This window comes from Taeniopygia guttata, chromosome 3 (genome assembly GCF_048771995.1).
Source record: "Taeniopygia guttata chromosome 3, bTaeGut7.mat, whole genome shotgun sequence".
Classification (NCBI taxonomy): Eukaryota; Metazoa; Chordata; class Aves; order Passeriformes; family Estrildidae; genus Taeniopygia; species Taeniopygia guttata.
In genome coordinates this window covers 98,391,910-98,408,773 of record NC_133027.1, presented here as the reverse complement: position 1 = coordinate 98,408,773, position 16,864 = coordinate 98,391,910, and the positions used below count along the sequence as shown (strand labels likewise).

General features: G+C 40.9%; 1 protein-coding gene and 1 long non-coding RNA gene across 5 annotated transcripts in view; one reads left to right on the top strand and one right to left on the bottom strand.

Moving 5' to 3' along the window:
* LOC115494503 (uncharacterized) overlaps positions 1-16,864 on the bottom strand; it is a 94,086-nt gene that overhangs the window by 16,725 nt on the left and 60,497 nt on the right. For 2 of the 3 annotated variants that reach the window (XR_012055288.1, XR_012055286.1), the window contains exon 2: positions 12,536-12,636. This is a non-coding gene — a long non-coding RNA (uncharacterized lncRNA). Of the gene's footprint in view, positions 1-11,040; positions 11,170-12,535; positions 12,637-16,864 lie in introns of all 3 variants that reach the window. The other variant, XR_012055287.1, reaches the window with a different exon arrangement.
* Positions 1-16,864, top strand: part of EPAS1 (endothelial PAS domain protein 1) — a 76,379-nt gene that overhangs the window by 37,314 nt on the left and 22,201 nt on the right. For both annotated transcript variants that reach the window (XM_030268989.4, XM_072927498.1), the window contains exons 2-6: positions 4,209-4,399; positions 14,576-14,727; positions 15,327-15,411; positions 15,909-16,027; positions 16,123-16,325. In XM_030268989.4, the coding sequence (XP_030124849.1) occupies positions 4,209-4,399; positions 14,576-14,727; positions 15,327-15,411; positions 15,909-16,027; positions 16,123-16,325 (750 nt within the window). The remainder of the gene's footprint in view (positions 1-4,208; positions 4,400-14,575; positions 14,728-15,326; positions 15,412-15,908; positions 16,028-16,122; positions 16,326-16,864) is intronic.

The window sequence follows — 16,864 nt, the reverse complement described above, 5'->3', positions numbered from 1 at the left end:
AAGAGCTCTGTTCCTGGGCATGGGTGTACCCTTGGGACTAGTTTGGTGTTTGGATTCTAGGCAGAACTGCTCAGGAAAATTTGGAAGCTTCACCTTGGGAGCGCAAACAGTTGCCAGTTGTTTGTCATCTTTTCTCACGTGCATTGGCCCATAAATTCTATTTTCAGAGTGCAAACTAAACCCACCAGGAAGGAGTGGGAAATCATGTAAACAGCTGTCCTGAGGGTACAGTGCTGTACTTGTGTTCTCTGTCACAGAACTGCCTGTGCCTCCAGAACTCTTCCATTCCCAATGACTTGCACACCCATAAGCAGTGCAGCACTGGCACATCATCCAGCAGCCCTGGGAGAGTCCTTGCTGGGAAGCGGCTCCTCCCTGTTCCTTCTCAAGTCTCCTGACCACCTTTTATGTAGCCAAGTCATAATGGAGTCACCAGACCCATTCCTCAGCTTGGCTTCCCCATTTCCAAAAGAAATTTGAACTTGTCCATTCCTTTCTTGGTTTATTGGGACCGTTTATGCTGTGATTGCAATGTGAGGGTACATGTGCAGCTCAGTGGAGTCTTATCCTGCCCGATCCTGGGGCTCCTGAAGAAGCAGGTATCCAGGAGCTCCCTAGAGGCTTACCTTGGAATACCCTGGGGCTTTGGACCAGTGTATGAGTGACTTGATTGGTGATGGCTTTCTCTGCTCTTCTTTCTACTATTTTAGAAATCTGTTAGAGCAAGGTTTCTGGTTGCATTGCTTTCTCCAAGCAGTGACGCACACGTGTGCTTTTTTTCTGCCACATAAGTGGGTGGTTTATGTACTAGGAGGGAATGATTCATAAATTAGAGCTACAGCCCAGGCCTTTTCTCTATTGCCCGGGTGATGTGTGAAGAGGATTCAGTGTCAGCCTTTCTTTCCCCCTGGCCTTCAGTCATGCAGGTTGCAGTCACTTTACCACGCTCCAGCCATGGGTGGTCCAGCCTCACCCAGGGTGAAATGCTAATCATGTGGGCATAACTGCAGAGAGAATTACTAATGGCCTACAGGTCTGCAAACAAAAATCGTAAAAATACTGCTTTTTTGCAGAATTCTGCCACTCAAGTGCAATTTTGGGAGTCTTCTGCAACCAGGACAAGTAAGCGCAGAATGACCATCTTTGATGTGGACATATCTGGGAGGCACAGCAAGCAAGCTTAGATGGAAGTCTTGAGTGGGAAAGTGGCATGGGAGTGTTTTGGGTCTTGGTGGGCTTATGCTGCCCTGGCTACAATAGCAACACGACTTAAGGGTGTGCTGTGTGAGCGGAGGTGGGGAGGAAAATTGAGGCGCAGGAAGCCACAAGAGGGGAATGCTTAATAGGCAAGTTTTTGTTTGTTTAAAATTATAATGGATGAGCAGAAAAGTCTTTGGAAAACAACCTGGCAGGCTGATTCCTGCCCATTTTCTGGTGTGAGAAAGCTCTTGTGTGGTGTGTAATGAATGGAGATGTCTCTCTGCAGAGAACCTTACAAGGACAGTCAGAAGCAGTGAGAGAATGCATCTGTAACAGAGAGAAAATCTTCCTCTGCTTATAGTGTTGATTATTAGAAACTGTGAGCAACCCATGGTTATTGAAACCAGTTTTTCTCATTAGCCACACTTCATATTTATATTTACAGAGGTTAGAAAACTAAATATTTTTTTTGTGGCTGCAGTGGTGTCACGAGAGACCCTGTCTTATACAACCTATTTTTACTGTATAAATTGTGACCTGGCTTTGGCCTTGTTTCCCAAAGTTTCATAATTAAATGAGGAGGAACTGGATCTTGTTTTGCCCAAGTTGGTTGTAATGTGAAAATTGTGGCCTCTAGATTTAGAACAGAGCTCAAACATTTATGGTTGAAGTTATATTTTTCCAGTGACAATTAGAAATGCTCACAAATACCTCTACATAGTTTTTGTCTGTTTGGTTTTGTCTTGCTTCTACTCTTTCATTTTCTTGGTATAATTAGAAACTGAGATTTGTTCCCAGTCTAGCACAGAGCAGGCACAGTTTTCTTTAGAGAGTAAGACATGTTTCTGAAAGTACGTAAGTATATGTATTATATGTGACTCTCCTGTAGCCAGCACCTGCCCCTAGAGAACATGGGACATTTTTTGTTGTATCTTCTCAGATAGTTGTAAGAAGGGAAGGGACTTTTTTTTTCCCATGGATGTAGTATGACTCTTACTTGGCAAGGAGAAAAATACTGAGTTAGTATCACCCTGTGAATTTCCTTTAGATTCAAATTTAGATGGGTTGGTGGTATTCGCTTCAGCAATACCCTTGAAGTAATTATTGAAGTTGGATCCTGCCATTATGTTCTGAAATGTGTATAAGTCTCCTCCAGTACACACCTCCTGTAACAGAGATCATGTTACAGAACATTCACCTTGGGCAAAATAATAGTGAAAGAGGTTTCCTGGGGGTTGATTATGGATCCTGAGAAGATACTGTTAGAATTTAAGCCCCCTTGCCCTGTGAGCACACCCATTAGTGAGCACCTGTCTGATCCCACATATGTGCCCAGCATCTTGTGTTTTGCAGCACAGGGCTCTGCTGATGTGTTGTGAGCTCCCTCCTGCTCTGAATGATAATGTTGAGTGTCCAGCCTTGTTGAGCCACAGCAAACACCTTATTGTGACTTTGCTCTTGGAATTTAATGCACATCCTGGCTGTTTTTCCTTCTTACTAATTTATGAAGCCTCCTGTGGTTTCAATACTAGAAGCTTTTGCAGACTGTCTAGGTCTTCAAGAAGCAGTAATCTTCTTTAGAATATTCTGCTATGGATTAATACTCCTTTTCTATTTTAGGCAGTGTAGCGTGAGACCAATCATGATTGAAACAGTTTCTAGAATTAAGTAATGCGATTAAGTCTTGTTTTCCTCAAAATCTTCATGCAACAGAATATTTTTATTTAAACTCTTGGTTTTCATAGGGAGGGGTTTTTGGTTGGTCCACTTTTAGTTTACAGGCTCATCATTTTATACTGATGTTGGAAAAAACAATTTATAAGCTGCTTCATTTTTGGGAGTCTCACTAGTGGAGAGAGGTGCTGCTGGTGAATCTAGAAATAAATGTGCAGCCAAAACAGCAAAAACTCTGAAACTGTTCTGTGCTCAGTCAAGTGGCACTGGTGGACTGTTGCAACAGCTGGCCTGAAAAATGAATTTTGTATTGGTGTGACTGCAAAACCTCAACCCGTGCAAGTGTAGGAACTTGTAGTATCAACATGGGGTTGAAATGGCTCATGGTTTTAAATGGATTCAGGTGCTTCATGTTCTGAAATTTAATGAAATTGTACTTCATTAAATAACTTTAGAATCATTAGAGCTTGCTCTTGAAATGCCCTATCCCAGAACCATTATAAATTTATTCCTTGTGCTTCTCACATGTTAAATTTAGCCTTATGTCCTTTGGTGGCTTTAATTTGCATACTTGCTTCATGAAATGTCTTCCCCTTTGTTGTTTCCTGCCCCTCTGTTTTACATGGAGGTTTAGTGGTTATGTTATTTTACTCAAGAAGGAATCTATTTTCATAGACAGTGGAGAGATGGTGATTTAATTAGAACAGCTTCTCCAAAGAAGGGCTATCTTGCAAACGACAGTATTTTCCATTTTGTGCCCTTCATGGTCAAAGACAGATGACTTTTTGGACAAGTTTTGGATTACGAGCTGAGACAGTTCTATAGACCAACACAATTTGATACTCTACTACTACTTTTATTTTAATGTGGAGTGCAGCCATTGAAAAACTCCACAACATTGTTGTATCTATGTCGCAGCCATATTCACTGTAATTATTTAGCTTTAAAAATGAATTGCCACCCTGTTCCAGAGTAAGTAAATTTAGATTGAACAAACAAAAAAATATTTTTAATGTTTTCCTGAATCCAGAAGTAATAATTTGCTATTTTATTTTGAATCTCTTGCCTAAGGCAGATCTCAATTCTATTGTACTGCATGGGGATTCAAGGCATTGAAAGACTGACTCATGTACAATTTGAGCCCTTTCCAGCTGTGGCAGTCCTCTCCTAATTCCAATACAAAGGGCACAAATAGGATTTAAAGCTTGGCCAATTGATTTCAAACACTTGACAGAATGGATTCATTGCTGAGAAGATACACTCTTGTAAATGCCTCACAAGTAGTGAATTTCATTTCAAGAAATGCTTTTTCCTTTCTCTTCTTTACCTATCAGGAGCAGTTCCGAACGGAGGAAGGAGAAGTCAAGAGATGCAGCAAGATGCAGAAGAAGCAAAGAGACCGAGGTTTTCTATGAGCTGGCACATGAGCTGCCCCTGCCTCATAACATCAGTTCCCACCTGGACAAGGCATCCATAATGCGCCTGGCAATCAGTTTCCTACGGACTCACAAGCTTTTGTCTTCAGGTAAGATCTGGCTAAAAGAACTCTGGTGTCCAGGCTGGCTGGTGGCAGCTTGGTAAGATTATGCTCTTCTCTGACTACAGGGTTACGAAAATAACAATAAGTGCAGGCTTTTTGCCTCTCTAAATAAAACCTCTGAGAACTCTTGAATGTGGTTTAATAATCTCAGTTACGAGATTTTGAGCTTTTAAGTGTTTAATCAGAATTCAAACATATGCCTTAAGCTTCCGTGCTGCAACAAAGAATTTTTGATTTGCCATTGCAAGCATGTTTCTGCCTGCACATTCAAACAGCAGCTGGGACTCTCTGAAGGTCCAATAATTTGTTTGAAAGGAGTAATTGTGCTATCCACTGGTAAAGAGTAGTAGGTAGGTTGCTTAAAACAGGCTATACTAAGGTAGATAAAACAACTGCTAAATACTTGATGTGAGTGGATTCTACACAATCATTTTTGCTCATGTTGGACTAGTAGGAAACATGAACAAGCATAATTTTTCTAGCCTTTGAAAACTGATAAAATTAGGAACATTCTTATTTTGCCCCTATACTTGAATAAACACTTTGATGGAAATATGTGGCTTGAGTAGCCTGTAGGATCAATGAAAACAACTGATGTTCCAGAACTTTCACACAATGACCTATGAATGTTCAGAATACATTAAGACAACAATGCCTGCATTGTTTGTGAATGGCAACCCCATAATTTTGTCTTTTCCTTCATTAATGGCAAGACTCCCAATAAGGTCACGATTTCACTTCCTCTACTCAGAAAAGTTGAGTCATACAACAGCAATTACTTTAATAAATGTTATTAGGAGGCATCCCATTTTGTGGTCAAATTTGGTGTTGATTTTTTGTTGGTTAGTCTGAAAGATATGGCAAATTCAATTCTGCTTCTGTATGCTCTGTAATTTCTTGTAGCACTTTTGGCTTTTGCTGAAGCCTACTGTATAAAATGTAGGTATTTTTATCTTAGATTATAGAATGTGGTTTTATCATGTACTTCTCTGAAAAGAAACATTTATGTGCTGAACAGTGTTTGGAAATCATCTCTGATTTTGTCATGTAACTAATACTTGAAGAAGTTGCGTAAATAGGTAAATGTTATTAAACAAAGCAAATTTGTTAGTAATGTTCTCATAAAAACACAGCCTCTGCTTTTCAAATATTTATATGGCATGAACTAAAGATTGACACACCATAGGAAAAGTAAACTTCTGAGAGGCTGTAACTGATAATATAAGTAATGTGTGTGCCTGTAAATATCGACATGAAGTAGTCAGATGCAGTCATCATCAGAAGAATACATTTGCTAAACCGCTAAGATTTAAGTGAACTTTTGAAATTAATCTATATTTCTCAGTGAGAAAAAAAATCTACTGACTAATGCATTTATTTTGATGCAATAGTGTTAAGGCTTAGACTCATTATTTGATAGTGATGACAATTCAGTATATGTGTATAATATTCATACATACACATAAAGATATGATATTTCTGAGACATATTTCTGTGATGGTGTTTGAAAAATAATGTGATTCATGTAGACAATTGACATTTTCTTGAAGTACCACCAATACCCAGCATCAGAAAAGAATCTGGAAATAAAACGCTACAGTACCGACAGGCTGTGCTTTAATATTTCATGCTTTCTCTATATTAGTTATTTGCTTAGCCTGAAATCTGATGGACTCACTTCCTCAGTCCAAATATTAACTTGGAGTAAATCCTCTCATTAAAATTTGTGTTGTTAGCCAAATGCAGATTTGTCCATGGCTACATCTTTAGGCACCAGAGGTGTAGATAAGGGTTTCAAAATCTTAGATGCTTCTATTCTGAGGAATTGAACTTAAGGTACTTTAAAAGAATGGATTTTCTGGAAATTTTGGGTATTATTTTCCAATAATGAAAATATATTATAATTAAAGAACTCAAGTCAGAAAACCTTGACTGCTTCTCATCTACTGTTCTGAGTATAGCTAACATATAAATTAAATTTCCTATCTTTGTGTACCTCTGAATAATGTCAGTCTTTGTAAGGACACTGGCTTACACTAGAAGGCCATCCAGTTTAATTCAGAGTGGTAGGTTTTTGATGCAGCTAGTGACTCACAGATCAAGAGGTTTGCTGCTTATCCTGTTTTGACAAGTGTGAAGCAAGATGGAAAACGGGCTTGGGTAATGTTTGTACTTGTTCTGTTCTTGCTTCTGCTTTGGACCCTTTCTGAGCCCCAAGCAAAGCTGCAGCAAAGATTTCACATGCGTGTTTGGCAGCCTGGAATTTGACCATAAACATACTGTTGCATTTGAGAAATCTGATTTGACTGATAGGGAGCATAGGGAACACTGTATCATCTCTTGATGGATGAAATGGGAAATGGACAGGTGGAAGCGCATAGAATCAAATGCCCACCCCAGCCTGCAAACCCCTATTTGCTTTATGTTGTCTTTATGGAAATGGTTTGGATTATTTGGGCTGGACATCTACTGTAAACTGGAGTTAAGTGAGTGTATTTGTTATGTCAGTAATTTGGACGTTGAAATAACATTTGCTGCAGCTTGAAGAAAAGCTTCAAAATGGGATAGAGATGAAACTAATGCTTGATTACCATTTATTTTGTTTCTAATTTAGTCTATCAAAACCTACTAGCACACCATATTTTATTTTGTGTTACTGTTTGTGGGCACAATGCTCAAACACATCTCTGTTGTAAGGCAATTTTGCCTGAAGCAGAGAGAACAAGGCCTCTCCCAGGACTGTACCCTCATCTTTCTGCAAGCTGATGCTCCAGGTGGGATTTTGGAGATGACTGTAGGCAACTTGCCAGTCTCACTCCGCTGGCATTGAGTGTCTCATGCCCTTTGCTATTATTCCCTGAGTCAGAATAGGGCTTTTCATTTGTGTAATTTGGGCTGTTTTATTAGCTGTATCTGCATAATGATCATTTATCTGTTGGGAAGCCAAGACCTAGGGAAATGTATGCCCACATTCTTTCAGCAGGTGAATGGCAGAACCCCTGAATCTGAGCCCTCATTGAAAGCTCTCCCGCTACGTGCCTCAGAAAATCCCGACTTCTGGACTGCAGAGTGCACGTCTCCTGCAGGCGTTGCAGGGCCCTTGTATCCTATCATAATAGGAAATAGCTGGTTGTATATCTCAGAGTTCAAAAGGGTAAAAAATACCAGGTTTAGCTTTATAAAAGTTGCTGCTTTACTTAGTAACACGTTTCCCTTTGATTTTCACAGTAGGCAATTCTGTGTGGGAATGTTGGAGAGGAAGCCTTTAACATTTAGAAATGCAGGCTGTTCGTCTGACGGCCTGATTGAGATTAGTATCTCAGGAAGCAAACTGAAACAATAGCTTTATAATACTGTTTCCATGTTGTGCACAGAACACTACATGGTATAATTGGAATGCTAAGTAGAAATGTTTAATTGTGATCATCTTAAATATTTTTCAAGATGTCTATTAATTCTGTTGGCATAATACATTTTTACCATCGTCACATTCAAATGTTTGGGATAAATTTAGAACTGATCTTTGTTCAAGTAAAGGTTTTGATCCCATAAAGTTGCTGCTGAAAATAGGCATTCTGATGCTTATCAGTAGTGGAGCTTTTGGATTTGGGACCTTATGTCCTTTAGTGTGGTCAGAAAAACTGTTAGCAGTACTTTTCCCATATTATTTTCTAGTATAGCTGGTAAGTAAGGCTAATGCTTTTTGGGGAGCTAATAGATGGCAAAAGAGAAATAATGGCTTTTGCTAAAGAATGGCTGCCTTGGTAAACAGCTAACATTGTGGTAGTTGCTAAGGCTGCCTCAATATTCTCCTTTTGTCTGTATATGAGGAGGAGAGTCCACTTCAGGAAGACTGTATGCACACTGTCAATAATTTTAAGTATTTATTTGAACCATGCTGATGCTAAAGGTGTTACAGGAACCAAAACTCTTTAGTACAGTGAATTTCTCTGTGCCAGGATGATGAACTTTTTAATCAGGCTAATAAGGCAAACACAATTTTCTTGGCTTGCCTTAATCCCATCCCAATTGTGTGGTCACCCGGGCGTCTTTTCTGTGCAGAAATCCCGCAGAGGAAACTGGCTGGGAGTTGTTCTTGTGCAGGCAGACAGCAGCAGAAATGGGGAGGGAACAGGGATACAGACAGGAAGTTGTTTGGGAGAAGGGAGGCCACAAGGAAGCCAGTGTGAAGGTTTCAAGGGAGGGAGACAACAGAGCCGGAAAGCCAGCAGGGAGCAGAAGGGGAAAAAATAGCTTTTCTCTAGGCTTTTAAGGGAGAGGACAGACTGCAGGGAGAACTGATGTGGGCATTGTTTTTGAATGTCTGGACAAGCTGCATCTAATGTCAGACCATTGTGGCATAAAACAGTGCTTTAAAAATAGCGTGTCTACTTGATTGCTTTTATTACATTGGAAAAATAGTAATTTTATGCCAACAGTGCTGCTAGGAATGCGAGTGAGTCGGGTGCTGAGTGCTTCAGCTGCTCAAAGTTATGTCCCCTTTCAGGGAAAGGTGCACCCAAATGGGACTCAAAGCCTGATCTATCATTTGATGGGGTGCTGTATTCCCAACATTCAACACCAATGGCTGCAGGACTCCAAGCAAGTTCCTGGGAGCAGCATCTGAATGATTTGGCTAGATACAAACTCTGCAATCAAAACAACACTAACATAAGTGTTTTCTTTATCCAAGATTGCTTGTGCACTTGGAGATAAGAGCCCTTCAGGAAGCTTCAAGTTTAAGAGTAGCTTTTTCTTGATGTATCTAAATGGAAAGCTTTTATTGAACACATTGAAAATATCCCCTTGAACAGGATGTACTGCCCCGTCAAGACAGAAAAAAGGAGGGGGAAAATACCACTTTCCTTTGATGGAAAACAAGAAACCAGGAAGAGACAAGTCTGTCTCAAAGCTGCTCTCTCTGATGGAGGATGAAGCTGCTGTTAGATCTTCTCTAACTTTTGCCTGCTGGCATCAGGCAGGTTTTGCAACCCTTCTCTGGAGTGGCAGCTGTAGCCTGGTATCAGTTATGTACAATATGAAAGCAACTTACTGGTACTTATAGGAACCAGGGTGAGACAAAGCCAGGAAAATTCTGTGCAGGTGATGATGTGACCTCCAGTAGAAACACATTTTATAATTTCAGTTCACCTCTGAATGGACCAGAAAGACCCCTTTGAGTCAGATCAAAGGTGTTGAGAGGAGTTACAGGCTGTTTGCTAGGAGGTTGTTTATACCTGCACAGTTATTTCTTTTACAGAGAAGCCTGATTTTTGAGCCTTCAGACTCGTTCCAAGAGGTTGGACTGAAGGAAATGAGCAAGCATCTACGGAAAAAGTGTTCTTAAACTTGGGAACAGTGCACATCCTGACAGTGAGAATTAATCAAAGCTTGTTTACAGAAGTTATTTTTAGCATAAAAGGTTATCATAAATACTGCAATAAGCCTTTGCCATTACAGTTCAAAGTTTCTTGTCAATGAATAAATTCTATTTGGTGTTTAGAAAATTAGTCAAAATAAATACTTACCAAAATTTAATACAGACTGAGACATGGACTGAAAAATACTGTATCAAAATTCAATAATTTCTGCCTTGGGGCAAAGTGAGCAGTGGATGACGCATCAAATGTTGGGACATGGGACACCATTGCTCTGTTCCTGGTTCCCCTGTAGCTCTGACAGTCATCCCAGGAAGGCCACAGCGGTTGTTTTACGAGGCTTTTTGACATGTTTCAACATCTCCCAGTCTCCCCTAGACAGGGATTCTCCTCCTGTATAGGCTTTCCAGCATTACATGAACACAATCTTGGCTGGACTCCATCAAGTAGCTATAATATGAACAGCAACATTACAGCACTTCATTCTGCTGAATGTGCTGTTAATTTAAACTGCCATATTTGCAGTCCAGTCTCCCTGCTATACTGTCATGGTGCCAGAACTGAGATACTCCCCTTGAGGGGAGGTGGAAAATGTTGTAGGAAAAAAAACAGAAACACATCCTTATTTCAAAATTTAGATAGCAGCTATTTTGAAATGCAATGCTAACAAAAAAACAATCAAACAAAAAAAAATTCCCTAAAAATCAATATAAACTGAGTCCCACTGTTACCCTTATCAAATACCTGCCAAAACCTGGCAAGTCTACATGAGGTACTGTTCTCTGGATAAAGTGACCTCAGACCTATTGGAAACCCAAGGCTGAAGTTCTGTTCTCACCTCCTCATGCTAACTTCCCCCTTCCCTTTGGTCCCAGCCTTCTCAAATATTTTCCATCTGAAGCTGAATTTTCTTACACTAATGCTCCAGTTTGGCACCAAGGTAAATCAATGAAGACAATTTAAAGCAAAGTGGAACACAGTGGGGATTTCAGGGAGGAGCTTGCAGTAGCCATGCCATTATTTGTTTTGCATCAGCAAAATAGATTCTTTCTCAAGCAAACCAGATTTTTGCTAGTGTAAATGACTGAACTGCTTCTGATGTATCACTCGCCTAAAGTATGTATATCCTCTGTGTATTAGTAGCTAGTGTTTTCCACAGAAGAAAGGCAACATGCTCTAATGCAGACACTGCAGCCATAGGAAGGACTCCTATTTATTATTTATATTACTATAATTATACCAAGTTACCTGATACAGGGCATACCAGGGCCGCCAGTGCAGCCCAGCATATTTCTTTGCTGCAGACTTAGGATCTTCAGGTAGCTGATCTGCTGCAGAGGGTTAACACACATGACACCTTCTGTGTTTGCAAAGAACCTGGAAACAGTCAAAGACATGAGCACCTTTGGTGTGTCCCCCAGTGCTGGAGCTGCTCTGGGTAGGCTGCTGTGGGGACAGGCAAGGAATAGATGGGCAGCAGCAGCAGAGTGGCTCTGGAGGTCCTTGGCACCCACCTTTGTGCCTGATAGCACCTACAGTTTCCTCACCTTTGAAACGTGAGCATGCCCTATTAGGTACTAGAAGAAACCCGTATCTGCCAGCTCCCCTTTCTTTCCTGCTGCAGCTAGGCTGCTGAGGAGAAAGGAGGGGGTGCAGTGGGGTTTATTGAGTTACCAGGGAGGCTGGAGCATGTCTGCAAAACACCTTGGTCATGCTTTTGGGATAGGTTAGACTGGGTGTGCAGCAGCACAATCAATCTCTCCCTCCTCTATGTCCACATCACAGATGCCTCCAGCTGGAAAAAGATAATTTTAATAAAAACAGTGTACTCTGATCCCACAAACCGCTGTAACCACATGCTTTAAAGCTGACTATATCTTCAAGTGCTGTGCTCAGCTCAGACCTTAAGGGTTTGAACCTGCAGCCCTGATGTGAGTGATCCATGTCCTCTGTGTGTGTTTGTATAAGTAATATAATTTATATACAGGGAAAAGCAAACTTAATCATCTGATAATACAAGTAAAGTGTTTGTCTCTCACTGTTGGAGGCATTTAAGAATACAAATGCTTTGAATAGCCTTCCTGCCTTTGAATGGTCATGTTTTGTTAATGCAAACTTAATGAGCTGGGAAAAAAAATGGAAAGGAGGGTCTGGGGTTAGAGCTGAAAAGTCATTTTTTCTCTGAACCCACACTTGGCTGATTGTCTTGGGCAATAGCCATGATCCCTGCTGAATAAACCATTTGTTTGCTTCCGGAAAAGTGAAAAAAGACCCTTGACATTCTTTATGCAGCAGAAACAAGCTTGGGAGCAGATGGTCACTTACCTCTTTTTTTTTTTTTTCTTTTTCCTTTCCTAAATGTCATTTTGGTCAAAGTGCGTACTATTCAAATATATTATTGTATATTTTCTGTATTTTAAATGCTAGTCCTGATGCAATTTCCTGAAGTCATTTGCTTTGTACTGAGGAGGAACTGGCCCCTGCATGTGTAGCCAGAATTGCAGTGCGAGGACGTGAAATGATAAATCCCCAGCGGTGCTGGCCATCCCCAGAGAGCGTCCTCTCTTCCCTGCTACCAGTCTTGTTGAGAGGCAAAGGGTGATAAACCAGGTGCTCCCCATAGCTCTGGGGCTGAGTCCATTTCTTCCCTGGTTTGCATGATGTGTGATGGCTGCTGCCAGGGAGGGATGTTGAGGAACAGGAGGATGCAGCAGCAGCAAGCATAGTTTTTGTCACCACTTACCTGTTCCAAACAGTGCTTGCTCGGCTCTGCATTGTGATTGCTCATCCCTCTTGGTTTGCTTGCAGTCCATCCTCAGGCACTAGCAGAAGCAGTTCCAGGAGCTGTACAGATTAAACTTATCCTTTAATCATCACTCATTAGTGCTTCAAAGTAAAAACTGCATTAGTTTGGCTCAGCCTCTTCCCTATTCAAAAAAACAACAATCCCAAATCATGTAATGTTTTACAAAGCAATGCTCTATTCCTGCTTCTAGACTTCTTGCAAAATGAGTATTTCAACAAGAAACATGAAGGAATATGATCAATGTGCTGTTTCTTTGAGGAAAAGAACAAAAATTAATGACTCTTCTCAAGTGCTAACAGTATGTGTACTACAGAACAAACTGTAAGCTGAAATTGCAACATTAAACCATCAAAGGAAGGCAGCTTCTCCAAGGAATTTGTGTCCCACTGTTCTTGCAAGTAAGGTTGATGTAGCTATGGTTGGAGCCTCTGGACAGCAAGTTTGGTGGTGGGCCCAGCCTGGAGCACTCTTGTGCCACCAGGAAGGAGCACAGAGAGCAGAATCACTTCAGCTCTTCTCTCATCCTTGCTGTCGTGGGCTCTAGGGCACCTTCAACCTAGATGGGACTTACCCATGGCCCCAGATCTTGGAGTCGGCTATTCCTTATTCTGAGACAATAAGGTGGGGTTTTTTTCTTCGTTTACTTGCCTTTTCCCTTCAAAATCTGGGCCTAACTATGACATTTGCAATGACTGATCACAAATGTGCAGGCTAACTGACAAAACTGTAAAGATAAGCTCACCACAGCATGTCTGAGCTACACAGACCAGATACATTATCTGCTGTAAGTGGTTTTGTAAAATATAATTCCAGAAGTTTCACATAAAACATATCAAGAAATTAATGGGCCAGCTTCTACACAGAAATTTTTCAATACTGGATATCTGTATGTCATTCCCTGACAGCTTCTTATTCATGGAGCTGAGACATGCTTAAAAGCATAGAAGGGAAATGGGCATTTGTGTGACTGGCATCAGGAGGAGCAGTGCCTGCCCCTTCCCCCCTGCCTACAGTTTTGCCATGTGCTGCCTCCCATGGCACAGGATGGGCCACACAACGAGGGCATCACGGTGCCATTGATTGTCACTACACTGCAGCCAAAAGGTACCAGGAAAATGTATAACCAAAAGAAAAACAGCTGTAATAAATATTCTATCATGGCCTTAGGTTTCAGCTGAACAGTGGCATGTCTTTCCCAGAAATTAATAAGGTGCGCTGGGTTCATGAATCTGCATAAGCAAACATCTAGGACATAGGCAGAGTTTGAGGCTCTCCTTGCAGGACAGGGGAAGTGTGGGTGAGTGATGAAACTTGTCAGACTTTGGTGGAGTGGAGTATAGGAAGTCCAGAGGTTTGCAGGTATCAGTGAAACAGATCTGTGGTTTTCTGAGGAATACTAAGATTTAAGGGATGACAAAGAGATTCACCCAGAATTACTTCAAGGGAGCAGTTTTCTACTTTTTCTATCCAAAGTAGTGCTAAGAGATAAGTCTGTACTGAGTAAAGAGGCATGTTTTGTAGGAGCTGTATTTGAACTTCTTAGAAAGCTTGACCTAATGGAAGAGTCCTGTTAGGTGTTTGTTAGGGATGCAGAGATTTATGTACCTGTTGTAAGACTTGCCCTCTACCTTGTGCCTGTTAGGTGGTATAAATGTTGCAAGCCACCAGAGAATGTGCACAAAGAAGATGCATCTTCAGGTGTGAGTGAAAGAAAACATGTCTTGCAGAAACATGCTAAAGACGAAGAGAGGGTCTTGCATTTGCCAAAACATTTAGAGATGTATCCCCTGCCTTTCTAGTGATAAGGGCATCCTTTTCATATGCTGTTCTGAAGGCCCCACCAGAAGAGGTTTGTTGAAAGGAAATTTTAACAGCAGAAAAATATTTTGTCTCCTTGTAACTGGATGTGCTTGCATTGAGAAAGGCTGGCTGGGGTGCTGAAGGCTTTAAATGCTTTTTTTTCTTTCTTTTTCTCAGTATGTGCTGACAATGAGAATGACCTAGAGGCAGACCAGCAGATGGACAACTTGTACCTGAAAGCTTTGGAGGGATTTATTGCTGTGGTGACACAGGATGGAGACATGATCTTTTTGTCAGAGAATGTCAATAAATATATGGGTCTTACCCAGGTAACTTGTTCCCTTACACTTTCCTCTCTTTGGAATACAGTTCATAGAAACAACTCTTATGTCTAAATGCAGAAAACCCAGCTGTGTGTCGCTGCAAGAAAGACTGGAAATAAAATGTCTTATTTCTCAGGCAGGTACCCTGCACAGCAGACAACATGGGTTGCAGGTTCCCTCTCCCTTCCTATCTAGTTGTAGTGTCTTTGGTGACTGCAAAGTTACCTTCCTACATCTTACTAGGGAGATGAGAAGGCATTATTCTACTTGTGCCTTAAGACTATGGGACAAAGGGGATAGAGCTGCTCTTTTTGGTCCCCCCCTTTTCTGCTTTGTGGACTGGGAGTTTTGTCCTGTGTCGAAAATAACAAGAGGTGCTGACTGTTAACTGTGCTGTGCAAATTCAAAGATAAGAGAATCACTCTGGGGAGAAAATGAGGAGTTACGCATAGGATAAACAAAGGGAGGGTCGTGTGATTTGTGTCTGTGAGCATCCTGTCAATGCACTTAGTTCTAGTGACCAGTTTTATTTCAATTGTCTTTAATAACAGAGAAATACTTTCAGTTGCTTTGATTTGCTATGTGTAGCTCTTACTTCCACACAGGTGGAACTCACTGGACACAGCATTTTTGACTTCACTCATCCATGTGACCATGAAGAAATTCGAGAGAATCTGAGTCTGAAAAATGGTAATAATGAAAATACAAAAATCCCTGTTTGTTTCTGAAATAACCAAATGAAGTAAATGGCTAGCAAAAGAGATCTGTTTGTCATGAAAAAAGGAATTTTCATTCCTAGAGTAATCATTAACTGCTGCTCAGTGCTTTGCAGATTCATTTTGTTTTGCCAAATATTGCTTAAATATGATAGTACCAAGTGTTTGTTTAGTATTTTCCCTCATCAAGTTTAGACAGGTCTAATGTTTTCAGCTGTAACACAGTGGAAAGATTAATGTGCTGCAAGCTAAAACATAGGTTTAAAATGCACAAAGTCCTATTTAAGTTCCACTTAAAGTTTTAGGTCTGAGCGCTACAAACTGCTCTGCAATGGTCCATGCATCTTTGATGGTCTCTGCAAGTAAATTATCTGAGAATTAGTCTGTTATTTCTGTTGAATCCTTCATGCTTATAAGTAGAAGAAATCAAAAAGGAAAATGAGAAAATTAATTTGCCTTTTCCTTATACAGGTCCAGGCTTTGGAAAGAAAAGCAAAGAGATGTCAACTGAGCGTGACTTCTTCATGAGGATGAAATGCACTGTTACCAACAGAGGCAGAACTGTTAACCTCAAGTCTGCCACGTGGAAGGTACAATATTTGAGCCAAATTAAGTGGGTTTTATTTTAATAGACATTTTGATGTGGAGAGAAAGTACAGCCTAAGTTTGTTTCTTCTTATTTCAGGTTTTGCACTGCACTGGACAAGTTAAAGTGTATAACACTTGCCCTCCTCACACTCTGTGTGGGTATAAGGAGCCTCTTCTCACCTGCCTTATAATAATGTGTGAGCCTATTCAGCACCCTTCAAACATCGATATTCCCCTGGACAGCAAGACCTTCCTGAGTCGCCACAGCATGGACATGAAATTCACCTACTGTGATGACAGGTATGCTCCACTGGCTTTTCCTTTCCAGAAGTGTTTTTTATCTTCTTGAACAAAACAAGCAGTCCTTCCAAATATTTTGTGTGGACCTGGTAAGCAAGGACCAGAAAAAAATTCAGCCTGCTACCAAAACAGCTATTTAGTGGCTCACTTAATCCACCTCAAAAATTTCAATTTGGGTGAAACTGTATTCCTGCTGTATTTCCTCATCCTGCCAAGTGAGGAATTCAGTTTTACTGGCAGAGGATGAGGCGACTTGGAGCCACAAATGTCATCTTCTTGGGGTTTAACAAACTGAAGGGTATGCAGGATTCCTGTTTTAGAGAGTGTGTCCCAGGGCACACCATATGGACCTTAGTCAAGGACTGTTTTACGGTTGGTTTGGCCCAGGATGCTGTTATCAGTTGGCTGGCAAGTACTTTATGCTCTACATTAACCAAGAATTGCCAAGGCATCCAGAGTACCTGCTGCTCTGAAATGAAGTTGCAGCCTCTTGCTCAATGAAAAGCAAATAGCCTTTATTGGTTATCTCCCTGTGCCTT